This window comes from Miscanthus floridulus, chromosome 2, assembly GCF_019320115.1.
Source record: "Miscanthus floridulus cultivar M001 chromosome 2, ASM1932011v1, whole genome shotgun sequence".
In the NCBI taxonomy this organism is placed as follows: domain Eukaryota; kingdom Viridiplantae; phylum Streptophyta; class Magnoliopsida; order Poales; family Poaceae; genus Miscanthus; species Miscanthus floridulus.
In genome coordinates this window covers 176,031,452-176,045,876 of record NC_089581.1, presented here as the reverse complement: position 1 = coordinate 176,045,876, position 14,425 = coordinate 176,031,452, and the positions used below count along the sequence as shown (strand labels likewise).

The window sequence follows — 14,425 nt, the reverse complement described above, 5'->3', positions numbered from 1 at the left end:
CAGGTGCGTAGGGTATGGTCCTTGGTATTATGGTTTGACTTGTGCGCCCTGCCTTACTTTCTCCGTCCGTTCCCTGATCCTTACCGAGCGGGCGTCCCCGGTCGGTTAGTCCCAGTCGACTCTGAATGCGTCAGTTGAAGAAGAGCAGTGAGCAGGGGTTTGATGCATCCCCAGTCGGAGACGCGGGTCGGAGTCGAAAGTAGTGCTTTGGCTAGGCCTTCCGGTCAGAGAGGCCATCTGGAGGCGGGCTGAAGACCGAAGCGAGCGCTTCGGTCGAAAAGGTGGACCAGAGTCAGAAACGGGCGTCGTTCCTCCTCGGGCAGACCTTTCGGTCGGTGATTGGATCGTCCTTCTGGCCTGTCGTTTAGGTAATTGGGCCGGCTCATGAGTTGCGTGTTTGTTTGCAACATTGCCTGATGGACCGAGCCTTTGTTTGGAAGCCGGTCCGTGAGGGACCCTGGGTTTATGAACCCGACACTACCTACCATTAATCTATGTCCTGTTCGCTTGGTTGATAAGCCATGGCTAAAAGTATTGTTGACTGATTTATTGTGAGAAAAAAATATTGTTCATTGATCGAAAAAGTACGGCTTATAAGCCAAACGAATGTGGCGCTACCTGGAGTTACTGGTGTGTGTGGAGTAAATTTCACGACCGTCGTGTTCCTGGGTCACAGCATGCATGATTTTTCCAAAGAGTGGCAAGAGATTTGCCGGGCATTATATTAGACGGAGAAAAGAAAAAAGAGATACAAGAATTCAGTCACCTCGTTTCAAACAATTGCCCACCTACTGAAACAGCATGCATGGTCGATCGAAACTAAGGCCCCGTTTAGATCTAAAATTTTTTGGGTTTTGGCTGCTGTAGCGCTTTCGTTTGTATTTGACAATTAGTGTCTAATTATGGACTAATTAGGTTCGAAAGTTTCTTCTCACGATTTCTCACTAAACTGTGCAATTAGTTTTTTTTTTCGTCTACATTTAGTACTCCATACATATACCGCAAGATTTGATGTGACGGATACTACGTAAAATTTTTTGAAATCTAAACGAGGTCTAAGTAGTACGGAGTAGATTGCAGGCGGATATGATCCTTTATCATCCGTGTGTGAGCACGCACTTGCTGCAGCTGACTGACAACAGCAAAGCTAGTCACCGGTCATCAGTTGCATGCATGCATTGCATTGGCGCCGCGCGCGCGATAGCAACCCAGCAATGCCTGCATCGATCGATCAGATTCAGATTGCGTGCAGTACTGACTGAGTGCTCTACTGCTCCCCATCGACGTCTCCCACGCACAATCCATCACATCGATCCACAAGCATGCATGCGCATGCCCTACATACTCATGTTCATGCATGCCTGAATTGGCTTGCTAGCTTTGTTGCTCTCCCCATCCATCGGTTTCAATCAAACAATATATAATCTCCAGCGATCGTATGTACGTAAGTCGTGCACTAAAAAAGTAAACGACAAGATGGTACATTAATTCGGAAACAAGGCCTTAAAAATGTGTGTCAACAGAACAGGGAAATTAAACACTTTTAGCACGCATAATAAGTTTGGTGAATTCAGTGCAGAAAACTACCGTGATCCATGGGCAGCTCCGCTTACTGCTGATTTCATCACGTCTCAACGTGACTGCATGTGCATGATGTTTTGATCGGTGCACTGATTTCAGCGGCACTTGCCACGCCAGCAGCAAACTGGCTCTGTACCTTTGATTTATACACGGAGCGACGAATCATCGAGAGCGCAGCACGGGTCATCTATCAGTTCGAGCCAGACGCGCCCTCACTTGGTGAGACCATGGGCCTCGCGTTCTCATCGCCAGGCTGCTGCGCCATGCGGGCATGCTAGGTTCTGCCCTTCCCGTGCTCAGGCGCACCGACCGCGACATGAACTCGGACAGGTGCGACAGCGAGCAGGTGATCGCCGTCACAGGCCGGCGAGGAAGCGCAGAATTGACAGGCGGTGGCGCGCGTCCGACCGGCGAGTGCTGCTGCGAGCATGCGGGCTTGGCGAGCGTAGCGCACGAGCCCGACAAGGTCCGACTAGGGACGGAGAGGAGAACAGAGTGAGGGAGGGTGACTTACATGAAGGGCTAACGAGTGGGCACCATATGTCAACGCGTAGGAGAGGCGAAAGAAGAAAATGGCAATTTCGTCCATACAAAAATACAAAGTTGTACGCATTTGACATGTCTATAGTAGCCGTACAAAATGGCATATTTTAAGTTTTAGAGAAAAGATAATACCCACATCGAATTTATTATCAATGATGATATGTTACGGGTGTGCGTCTGACGTGCCTCATCCTCATCCATTCATCCACGTACCTCGCACGCCTGCTCTGCGCTGCGCGTCCTTATCTGCGCCGCCCCCGCTCACGGTTTGAGGGACGGACTCCGCAGGCGCCGCCCGCCCGCGTCGCGTGCCTCCCCCGCCTGGACTTGCGCTTCCTGTCGTGGCCGCGCTCCATCCGCCTACTGGGGCCACTGCCGAGGTCCATGCCGTCAATGAGCTCCGCACCGGCAACCTCCGCGTAATCTATGGCATCAAGCTCCACAACGATGAGCTCCATTTGTCCAAGCAGTGTGACATTGCGCTAAAAGCGCATGTTGCAAGCGTATGTTTTAAGTGTTTCAGTTGTTTTAGAGGTATGTTGCAAGGGTTTCATATGGATGTTGCAAAAGTAGATCGGGATGTTGCATATGTTGCAATGGTTGTACACTTATGTTGCAAACGTATATTCCCAATGTTTTATATGTTTTTTTAGACGTATGTTACAAGTGTGTTTATCTAGATGTTGCATATGTTTCACACATATATTGTAAGTGTGTTTATTTAAATGTTGCGTATGTGTTGCAATTATTTTTCAAGTCTTTCATGTGTTTTTTTTAAGTGTTACGGACGCATGTTTCAAACGTTTTATCTATCTTAAGACGTATGTTGCAAGTGTTGTATCTGTATGTTTCAGAAGTAGATCAGGTGTTGCATCTCCCTCCTCACCTCTGTTGTCTCGCCTTGGTGTCTCCTCGTCTTCTGTTGCCTTGCATCTTTCTCAGACGGGGGAGGGGCGTGCCAGGGGATGGCGGCGTGGACACGAGCGTACGCACTCCACTTCCGTTACATGGGCAGGTAGTACTTCGGTTCACTTTTCTGTTACGCGAGGATGCTTAGATGGGATGCTCTCGTTGGTGGGCTTGGGTCTGAGAGCTAGCCACAGTTTGGTTTGCTGAAACTGGGAGCTACGTCCGAATGCGCTGCTGCCGCCGGATGTCCGGACGCCAGTGCCTTCATAGATGTGGATGTAGTTAATCTTTGTTTTTTATATCATATGGGCCCATGTAGTCTTTTCTTCACCTACCATCACAGCCCGTGAATGCTGAAGAATTTTTTTCTCAAGGCCCATGAATGCTCGAGAATATGATAGAAAATGGAAACATATAAGACCAAATAGAAAACTAACTATTGTATAGCTTAACTTTTATAAATTAAGTTACATCAAGCACTTGTCTCTGATATACTGATCATGCTCTTAGGATTGTTGTACTCACAGCTCACTACCGATTGAATATTTGCTCCTTGTGTTAGAGCTAGAGCGTGTTGATCTGGTTTAGGATTCCTGCAAGAATCAACAATTCAGCATTAATCTTGCTAGCAACGGTGCCTCGATAGTTCGTAGGCACGTCCTTTTTTGAGACAATTTCGTAGGCACGTCCTGTGCCTGCTCTGCTCTTAATTAGAGTGGTCCGAATGCTAATTTACCTTTCAACAAGCTTCAATTTTCACCGGAACTAACTAGTCATGTGTGCTTCTAAAAATAATTTAATAAAATACTCAAAAGAGATTTGATTATAACTAAGGTAAAACAATAAATACTTACGAACGGAGGGAGTATTAATAAATCATTAATCTTTCATGGAAAAATGAATCACATGAATGATTAATTAACAACAACGAAGTTGATTAGACACATATCAAAACATCAACTTTATGAATAGAAAAAAAAAATCTCCTACTCCCTCTATCTCAAATGGAATATAATTATCACCTTTTGAGGAGTCAAATAATTTTAGGTATACCAATTGTATAAAAATTACAAACGTTACCGAATAATAATCATTAGACCGATTATGAAATATAATTTTATAGTAAATCTAAATGAAAACATAAACATTGGTAATAATTTTTTTAAAACTTAGCTAAACTTAGAAAGTTTGACTTATACAAAGCGTAGAATTGCATACTTTCTGTCTAAAAAACCGCAATCCTGGAGTTCAAAATTTATATAAAAAAAACTGCACTTGTTAGGGTACGTGAGACCCACTCATAAAAAAAGAGTTCCTTCCTGAGCCATTTCTCCACGCGTGCATACACAGAGCACTCCAGGAACCACAGGTGACCGGCCGCAACGTATAATTAAAAAGAACCAGGAACTTCTCGTCCACTCGTTCAAGGTGCATTTCCGTAATTTCACATCTGTCCTCGATTTCCATGCAATTAGAGTCTTTCTGGACAGAGAGAGTAGGCAAAAGCATGTGAGAGTAGTCAAAGGCTGGCACGCATAATGCGTGACAGCTGCCATGTCAGGTGGTTGGTTCTTTCTATCTCCACCACATAAATGCTACATAATATTTAAATTCGGAGACTAAAGTTTATATATTAATTAGGAGGATTAAATATAAGCTAATTATAAAACTAATTATATAGATAGAGACTAATTAATGAGATAAATTTATTAAGCTTAATTAATCTATCATCAACACATATTACTGTAACACCATATTGTCAAATCATATATTAATTATGTTTAATAGATTCGTCTCGTAAATTAGTATTCTAATATCCGATGTAACACTAACTTAAAAAAATTTAGTCCCCGTAACAAACACACCCTACAGTAGTAGTATTCTCATCCATTCACAAAAAAAAATAATACAATTCTAGTGCAGCTTTTCCAGCGCTAAAGAAGGTGCTGCTGTTTGATACAGAACTCTGCTTACAATCGGTGCCGTGAAATTCGAATGGCCTATTAACTTTCTCTATCCGTGGCAGATTTCACTACGGAACGGAAGTTTACTCAGAGGGTCTTGTTCTGGTTTCGAGCTAGCTCATACCCGCGGATCTGCAACCATGAACATATCACGCACACCGAGTGGCCGATTCTAAACTTTCGAATCCACCGAGATACTTTTCTTTTCAAAAAATTAAATATTTGAATTAGCCATGCCATTTTCATAAAACAGTTTAGGATTCTTAAAAGAGACTAGCATGGATAGATATTTGTAGACGGAAGGAGTATTAGTAAATCATTAATGAAATAATTACATGAAAGATAATGCAAAGTTAATTATACACGTATCAAAACGTCACTTATTTATGATTGGTAATAAATAATCTAATAGCACCTCTAATATGAAACCGAATAAAAAAGGTTAAAGCTGGCACGCATCAGCACGTGACAGCTATGATAATAAATAAATTGATTTATATAAAAGATAACGCAATAAAATTAATCATGTCCATTAATATAATAGATATTTTAATATTATTTTTTAATAAAAATTATATAAAAACAATTCAAGCTGTCACGTCACGTCGGACGTGACAGCCACTGTGATAAGTGCATGGATCGCTCGTTGTCTTCACGCCACCACCACGACAGCTTTTCTCTCTCCTCCCACTTGCATCGAAGAAAGTTTTCACTTTTTTTTTTCACTCCCACTTGCATTGCATTGAGACGTATGCTGCCAGTCTGCGACTGCAACTCTGTGCTCACTCGTGTGCCTTCCCAAGTTCCCACATTCGAAAGGGGAATCCGGAACCCTACTGACCTCTAGTATTAGCATAGGAAAACGCTCCCTTAACAAATCATTAATATCCTTCGCGTGAGAATAAATCACATGAATGGTTGACGACGATAAAATTGATTACACATACGTATACAGTACGTAATACGGAGTACATGAAGCCATGTACTAAAAGTGATCAGAGGCTGTCAATCTCCAGCACACGAATGTAACTTACTGTTTATTCACACACACACAAAAAGAATATATAGCAACTGTTTGGTACAGAACCCTGCCTACAATCGGTGGCTTGAAATTCGAATGGCCTCTGTTAACTTATCTGATACATATTTCACTACGGAACGAAATTTTACTCTTAGCCTGAGAGTAGCTTGTTCTGGTTTTGGATAAGCTCATGCAAAAAGAAGAATCAGCACTTGTGGTGGCTGCAACCATGAAGATAAGTCATGTTCGTCTGGCTTATAAATCGTCCCTTTTGAACCAATAAATAATGTTTTTCTCTCATAACAAATCAATCAACGGTACTTTCAGTCCTGACTTATGAGCCAAACGAACGGGGCAATAGTTCGCAGCCTCTCATGCTCACCGTGTGGCGGATTCTGAACTTTCGAATCACCGAGATGCTTTTCTTTTAAAAATATTGTAAATATTTGAATTAGCCATGACATTTTTAGAAAACAATTTAGGATTCTTAAAAGAGAATTAGCATCGGATAGATATTTGTGCACCGAGGGAGTATCAATAAATCACTAATATCTTTTTCATATGAAAAAAAAGATTCCACGAAAGATAACACACATTTTTATTATATACATATACATACATATATATCAAAATCTCGCTTGCTGGGTGGCGCTCGCTACCTGGGACGTGACAGGTGGTGTATGCGCTCATCGGGACACGGCCGGTGGCGCTTCGAGCGGTGCTTGCTCACCGGGACGCGACGGAGCAACGCTCGCTCGTCGGGACGCGGCGGGCACACGAGCCCAAGCGACACTCGCGGAGGCGGCGTGGACGAGCAACGCTCGCTACCTTGGGGGGCACACACTCACCGACGGAGCAGAGCAATGGCGTCACGGTGGTGTGGGCAACCGGGAGCAGGTAATTGAGCCCGCGGGCACTCAAGACGTCGCCTGCTCCGAGAAGTTTTGTCGCCTCGGTGAGCTTGTCCTCGCCATGGTAGTTGCCGAAAGGACATAACCTGTGGTTCGTGACTTTCAGCCAGTTCGCTTTTTTTCTTCTTCCGTGAGAGCTTATTAGTCAGTCAATAATTTTTTTTCCTCTCACAGCAAACCGACACTAATCGAACTTATCAACCCAGAAATCAACCAACAAACAAACCGTTTAAGTGTTTTGGACCTAAATAGCCAAAACCTAGTCGAACTTATCAACCCAGAAATCAACCAACAAACAAACCGTTTAAGTGTTTTGGACTAAATAGCCGAAACCACCGGTTTAAGGGGTGCCTATTCTTTAAAAATATATTATATAAAATATAATCTAAAAGTAATTACACATATACCAAAGCACTACTTATTTGATATAATAAATAATTTAATAACATATTTTATATAAAAATCATATAGAAACGGTCAAAGATGGACATAGCATCTGTGGTGCCTTAAAAGCTATCACAATATAACATGCGTGACAGTTACGGTGCTTTAAATAATTTAATAACATTTCTTATAAAATTATGTAGAAACAGTCAAAGGCTGCCACGCCATATGCGTAACAGCTGTGGTGCCTTAAAGGCTTTGTGGTGGATGGCAGGAGAATTGGCTGGTTCCTCCTGTCACCACCACATGAAAACAGTTTTTCTCTCTCTTCTCGTCGTCCTGTGATCTGCGCTGCGCCGTGACTCTGCGTCCGGCCCCGTGCCTCACCAAATTCGAAATGGAACCGCGAACCTACACCCCACCGGCTTCAGTTATCATCGGGAAATGCTCCCCACACGGGTGACCACTGACCAGCCGCCACACGGGATCTTTCACCGCTTACACGTACCGGCCTACTGGTGACTGACAATGCTGCACTCTCTCGCTGACAGCCCTGGTCGCATGAGGCGGTCCCCACATGCCAGTGGCGTACGACCATCGATGTGCCCATTGCTCGTGCTGTTTGGCGGGCGCGGCGCGTGAGTTTCTTGTTGAGACTTGGAGATTCGCCGTCTCCCCCCCCTCTCGTCTAATAAAGCGGGCAAAGCAGAGACGCCGGAGGCAGGCAGAGCCGCCTGTCGCCGGCGCGGCCTCCTTCTCCTCCTCCTCTGCCACCGCTTCCCAACTCCTAGCGCGCAGGGCCGACGGCGACGGGAGGGGAGAGGCGGCAAAGGTAGTCGGAGGGGGGGCGGAGAGAGGCTGTGCCGTTCCACGCCGTCCGGTGCCTCCGGGTCCTTCGCCACCGCAGCTTCTGGCCGCGCCGGGGCCGAGGAAAACGAGAGAGATCGAGGGAGAGGTAGCCCTCGGAGCCCCTTCGCGAAGGTTCCGGAATGGCGGTAAGACTTTCCTTTCTGTCACCTGCTTTCCTCTGCTCAGTCCCCTTCCATGTATTGTGAAGAGATGATCTCTCGCGCCATGAATTCTTGATGCTAATAATCTGGTCCGCTGCTACGGTGGTTCCGCGCGTTAGATTGGGGTCTGTGATGTCGCGAGGTTATTGCGGTGCGGTAGTTCATATATTCGGTCTTGTTCCTTGCGGCTGCTCAATGTTGGTGTTTTCTTAACACTGGATTGAGCTAGAGCTTGCATTTTGGATGCTTTTTCGGGTCTAACCCGATCGCGAAAATTTTTTTGGATGCTTTTTCGGGATTGGTGGCGGTTTGGTCCTATTGTTGGTCGATGTGCCTGATGTTTAGTTCTTAATTCGTGTCACAGCACTGGGTTAGCGACAGTGATGGCAGTGACAGCTTCGAATGGGATAGTGATGGCAATGGGGAGGAGGCAGCGAGCTTTAACGCTGCTGGCGCTGGTCCGTCAGCTCTGTCAGATGCGAACACTGATGATCCAGGTCCATCGACACGGGTAAGCCAGCTAACTGATCCATATATATGCAGTAATGTGTGAACTCAGTAGCTAGTTGTTCTTCAGTTCATGTTACTCAGGGGTGTTCAAACCACTTGTGCCAAACTGGCCGGTGTGGGGGGTGGATATATATGGTAATCATGAACAGAATCAGGATCATGATTAGTGTATAGCGACACAAACACTCTCAATGTTACTGTTACCTTGTTTCTAGTGGCTACGATTGTAATGTTTCTGTTTGTTTGTGGGGCTGATTTTAAGGTTGCTAATGGCAATGGGAAGACTGGGCCATCTGCCTATTTGGTTCAGAAGTATATGGACATGGGTTTCGCAAAAGAGATTGTTCTGAAGGCCATGAAGGACAATGGTACTTAGCTAATAACCCATTTCTTCTCATTTACTTAGATTCTAGGTGATTTTATATACTCTATCTGACAGCTGCCTTTTCTTTCAGGGGATAATGGAGCAGATTCATTAGTTGAGCTTCTTCTTACTTACCAGGTATTCATTTGTGTTCATGCTTCTATTAGTTATTCTTTGATGATGTTGTTGCATGGTGTCAAAGAGGATTTGTATTTACAAAGTGATGCCAAATGCAGGAACTGGGCAATGACCTCGAAGTGGATAACGGCTTTGCTTCTGGTTGTGTCCCCCAAACTGTTGACGATAGTGATGATGATGACATTCTAGGAAACTGGGATGATGAGGATGCTGGTGGGAGAAGCACCAGGGTTGCTAACTCTGGTGATGATTCTGGAGACGAGGTATTTTGATGCGCCCCATTGTTGACTGTATGCGTTTACTTTATTCTTTTGTGAAACCTGCTGTGTATTTAGTTTGCTTCAATCATATATACTTCTGCATTAAACTTGTTTAATGTTAATCCAGTAAGTAGATTACTTATCAAAAAACCATAAGGTTCCTTGCTTTTACTTGCACCTGTTCCTTTGGTTTTCAAACAGCTGTTAGCTACATAGCTGTGCTAGAAGGCCAATCTACTTTGTTTTTTCCCTTATATTTTGGGACAACTGGGTTCTTTTAGGCAAAACAACATGTTCCCATGAAACCAAAATACTTAATTTTGTAAGAAAATAGTATCGGTAAGACGGTAAGCAAGAAAGTTGTGTCAATCATAAACTTGGAACTATTGCATTTCCTCTTATGCGTATGATTAGAACTCTCGTGTTAGTGACATTCTTGAAGAAGACGCCACCATGGACTAACAAATGAAATTGCAAAATTGTGGGTGGGTCGTTAATGATGAATTTCTTATTTTGTATCTGACATTCATTTCTTTGTACTTAAGTTTGTTGTACCCCCTCCTCCCTGTAATACCACTCTCTCCTACTGTTTTAATTCACGAAAAAAAAACCCTTCAGTTATGGGTTATAAATTATAATCTATTTCCTTTTTTGATACTTGTGCAAATCGATCATTTTTTACACATTACATTTGTTTTTCTCAGTTAAAAAGCTAATTGTTTTCCTAACTTGTCCATAGTTATGATACTTCCCATTTTTTAACACATTACAAGAATTGTTGTTTTTGTCCTTTGGAGAAGGTAATTGCAATGCTAGTTTATGTAGCTTGTCAACTGTATTCTCAGTGCTTTTCTGTGCTTTCTTCACAGGATTTCTTACATGAGATGTCACATAAGGACGACAAAATTGATTCCTTAGTTAAAATGGGGTTTCCTGAAGACGAGGCTGCACTGGCTATTACTAGATGCGGTGTGCTCTCTGAACCTTTGTTCCATGCTCCTCTGTTTGCCTTTAGATTCCTGAGCAAAATAAACATCAATTTCCAACCTTGAAAGTAGGATATGCTCTATATAGAATAAATCAGTTGAATAATAACATTGCCATTTTTAATTTTATGTCAAACTTTCTATTGGTTTATCTCTGGATTTTGAGAATTTTCCTCAAATACTGTATGTTGGAACTCGTAAATTGGCTGCAATCTTGAACTGAGATAACTTGGAATGGTTGATTCTTGCTGTCAAATAAAACTGTTTTTGCATTTTCATGCAACTTGTACCACTCAGATTCTGTCCTTGTCCCTATTTTATTTTAACTTATCTTCAGAGTTTTATTATTCGAACTTGTCAAAGTATGCTCCAAATGCCCCTGTTCACTGATCATGCACTGTCGTCTGTGGTTTAAAATTACTCAGGGCTGGATGCATCTATTTCTGTTCTGGTGGATTCAATATATGCTTCACAGACCGCAGGAGATGGTTACTGTGGCAATTTGTCTGACTATGAGGTTCGTCTTAGGTGAACTGTCCATACAAGTCTGCAATAAGATTTAGTTCTAATTTAATGGTCTGATAATGGAACTGTGTTTGCAATACTGCAGGATAATTCCTATGGAGGGATAAACAAGGGAAGGTTCATGGATGGGAACAAAAAAAAGAGAAAGAGATATGGAGGTCAAGCACAGGGAAGTAGAGGCCCATTAGATGGTAGCGCTGATGAACCCATGCCGCTCCCAAATCCAATGGTTGGATTTAGCTTGCCAGATCAGTGGCCAAGACCCGTGAACAGAGATCTACCTTCACAAGCTATGGGTCCACCATACTTCTACTACGAGAATGTTGCTCTTGCTCCAAAAGGTGTCTGGACTATCATATCAAGATTCTTGTATGATATTCAGCCGGAGTTTGTGGACTCGAAGTACTTCTGTGCTGCTGCCAGGAAAAGAGGTTATATACACAATTTGCCACTTGATAACAGGTCACCTCTCCTCCCTAAACCTCCAAGGACAATATCCACAGCATTTCCTCGTACCAAGAGGTGGTGGCCATCATGGGACCCAAGACAACAGTTCAATTGCCTCCAGACTTGTGTGTCTAGTGCAAAACTGTTAGAGAAGATTCGTGTAACCCTTACAAACAGTTCAGATCCACCTCCTCCAAGAGTTCAGAAGTTGGTGTTGGAGGAGTGTAGGAAATGGAATCTCGCTTGGGTTGGCTTAAACAAGGTTGCTCCTCTAGAGCCTGATGAGATGGAGTTTCTACTCGGCTTTCCGAAGGATCACACCAGAGGTATCAGCAGGACAGAGAGGTTTCGATCTCTAGGAAATTCATTTCAAGTTGATACTGTTGCTTACCATCTCTCAGTCCTCAAGGATATGTACCCACAAGGCATGAATGTACTGTCTTTATTCTCTGGTATTGGAGGAGCAGAGGTCGCTCTCCATAGGCTTGGTATACACATGAAGACAGTTATTTCAGTAGAGAAGTCTGAGGTCAATAGGACGATTCTGAGGAGTTGGTGGGATCAGACACAGACCGGTACTTTGATTGAGATCAATGATGTGCAGACACTGACATCTGAGAGGATCGAGACATATATTAGAAGAATTGGCTGCTTTGATCTTGTGATTGGTGGAAGTCCCTGTAACAATCTTGCTGGGAGCAACCGTCACCACAGAAATGGTTTGGAGGGCGAACATTCTTCATTGTTCTTTCAGTATGTTAGGATCTTAGAGTCCGTCAAGTCCATCCAACGTTTGTAGTTTCTAGAATCTTTATTGTTTTGGTTCTAGAATTGTAGCATCTTTCGTTGTGATCAAACTTGTGAATAATTTGAAGGTCGACTGGTGTAATTCTCATGTCACTCTAATTTAGGCTACTTTTAATTTAATCTCCTTTAGTGATCATGCAAATTGATGTTGGTGCAATTCTGTGGCACTGTTTGGTGATCAAAGTGTTGGTGCAGTTCTGTGGCACTGGCAGTTCTGATACTAGTTTGTATTTCTCAATGAGAGATCTAGTATCTTTGTTGCAAAAAAATATCTGAAATTGTGGAGCTGTGAAAAGGACAGTGCTATTAGCTCCAACCACCCACTGATGGTGAGGACAGAGGATGCCCTGCCGCACTATGTGCACCCAACCCAAAAGATCCTGCTTTTGCTCATGGTTACCACCATACCACAACACCCAAAACCATAAAAACCTGTGTGGCAACAATGAGAGCTAAAGCTTCCAGGCTCTGAATCATCAGGATGTCTGTGCCAGCATCAGCCCAGGTGCCTCACACCATACGACCTGTTGGGAGCTGCTTTAGGTTGCATCAACTATCTGCGCAGAATTTGGACCGATGTGAGTTCTCTATCTCAGCTTTGTCCTTCTTTTTGAAGTGTATGCATGTTGAATATAGATTCTGAAGTCCCTTGAGTTTGTGTAGGTCGCAGATGGTGGGGGACCGGAAAGAAGATGATTCTTTCCACTCGTGGTGTGCTTGAATCCAGCAATGGTGCACATTCTGGTGGCCTTATGAAGAAAAGGTGAGTGGTTTCTAAGTGCTGCATTACCAAATTGTCGGTGTTTCGGACCGGGGGTCCTCAACCGACTAGTAAATTTGTACTGCGTGTACCCAATCCCGGATGGTGATGCAAAGAGACACAAGGTTTATACTGGTTCGGGCAATCGGTGCCCTACGTCTAGTCTGAGAGATCGATCTTGTATTCCTTGCACCGAAGTGCTTGTAGTAGGAGGTTACAAGCTGGGTGAGAGAGTGAGCTAGTCCCAGGTCTCAGCGTGGAGCGGTGCAGGCTACTTGAGACGTTGCTCTCAGGCCGCGGGAGAGTGTGCATGAATTGAGTGAGTGTGTTTACGCGAGTCTAGATCTAATCACCTGTGTCCCCCCCTCGAAACGGCCATGATCCCTCCCTTTTATAGTTGGAGGGGAGACAAGGGTAATACATTTGCTAGTTACACGGCGTCGTGCGGACGGAGGCGGCGTGTCCGAGCCCTGTAGCTTGTTCCTGTGGCGGCGTGGCCGACGGTGTGGTCCGTCCTTGAAGTACTAGGGCGACGCGCCGGTCACATCCGATCCTGTGCATCATGGAAGCTCCAGTACTATCTCGAAGCGGGGGCGGAAGTCGGCGTGTTGGTCATCGTGTGTTGTCTGCGCGGGAAGCCGAGGCTCAGTTGGTGCCGAGACCGGGCCATCGCGGGAGGCTCGGCAGACGTGAATCCCAGAATTGCCGAGACCCTGAAGTGGATTGCCGAGGCTTGGAGGGAGTAGTTGGTGACATACGCTGATTCCGAGGCTATGGTGTCCTGAACTTGACCTCCCATGCTGCGTTGTCTCTAGGGCGGGGGTTAGGTGGCACAGTGTAGTGCAGACGCTGATCGTGGGCACAGCACCAGAGCACTGTGGCCGGTAATCCCCGCCGCGCCCGGTCTAGGATGGTATGGCGTAGACGTGACTTCCCGTCTTGTCGACCGCTCCGCAGTGTCGAGCCGTCGTCCGGCTGATATTGCGGGAGTGGTTGGCGCATTAATGGAACATGACGCGCTGTTGGGGATACTGGCCGAGGCGGAAGCAACGGGTCGTTGCCGAGCCGGCTTCGAGCGGGACGGAGAATCGATATCTCGTCCGAGGCTTTACGCGCGGGGGCCTCGGGCGGGACGGAGAATCGGTTCCCTGTCGAAGCCCCCAGCGCGAGGCCTCGCGCGAGGCGGAGATTTTGCAGGCCGTCGAGGCCTCGCGTACGAGCCCAGGAGCTGAGGCGGAGAGCCGGTAGGTTCGGGCGAGGCCGGGGTTTAACAAATGGCTTATCCTTTGGCTTTGTTTTTTATGG

General features: G+C 44.9%; 1 protein-coding gene across 1 annotated transcript; it reads left to right on the top strand.

Annotated features, from left to right (window-relative positions):
* Nucleotides 1-7,956: 7,956 nt before the first annotated feature.
* On the top strand, nt 7,957-12,502 carry LOC136535815 (DNA (cytosine-5)-methyltransferase DRM2-like). The gene is made up of 8 exons (XM_066528223.1): nt 7,957-8,308; nt 8,688-8,834; nt 9,096-9,201; nt 9,289-9,335; nt 9,434-9,598; nt 10,465-10,564; nt 11,007-11,098; nt 11,192-12,502. The coding sequence occupies exons 1-8, from the start codon at nt 8,303-8,305 to the stop codon at nt 12,350-12,352; spliced, it is 1,824 nt and encodes a 607-aa protein (XP_066384320.1). The 5' UTR covers nt 7,957-8,302; the 3' UTR covers nt 12,353-12,502.
* Nucleotides 12,503-14,425: the final 1,923 nt, after the last annotated feature.

Coding starts and splice junctions, on each gene's coding strand:
- LOC136535815 (XM_066528223.1), top strand. Junction 8,835..9,095: donor ATCCAGGTCCATCGACACGG/GTAAGCCAGCTA, acceptor GCTGATTTTAAG/GTTGCTAATGGCAATGGGAA. Junction 11,099..11,191: donor GCAATTTGTCTGACTATGAG/GTTCGTCTTAGG, acceptor GCAATACTGCAG/GATAATTCCTATGGAGGGAT.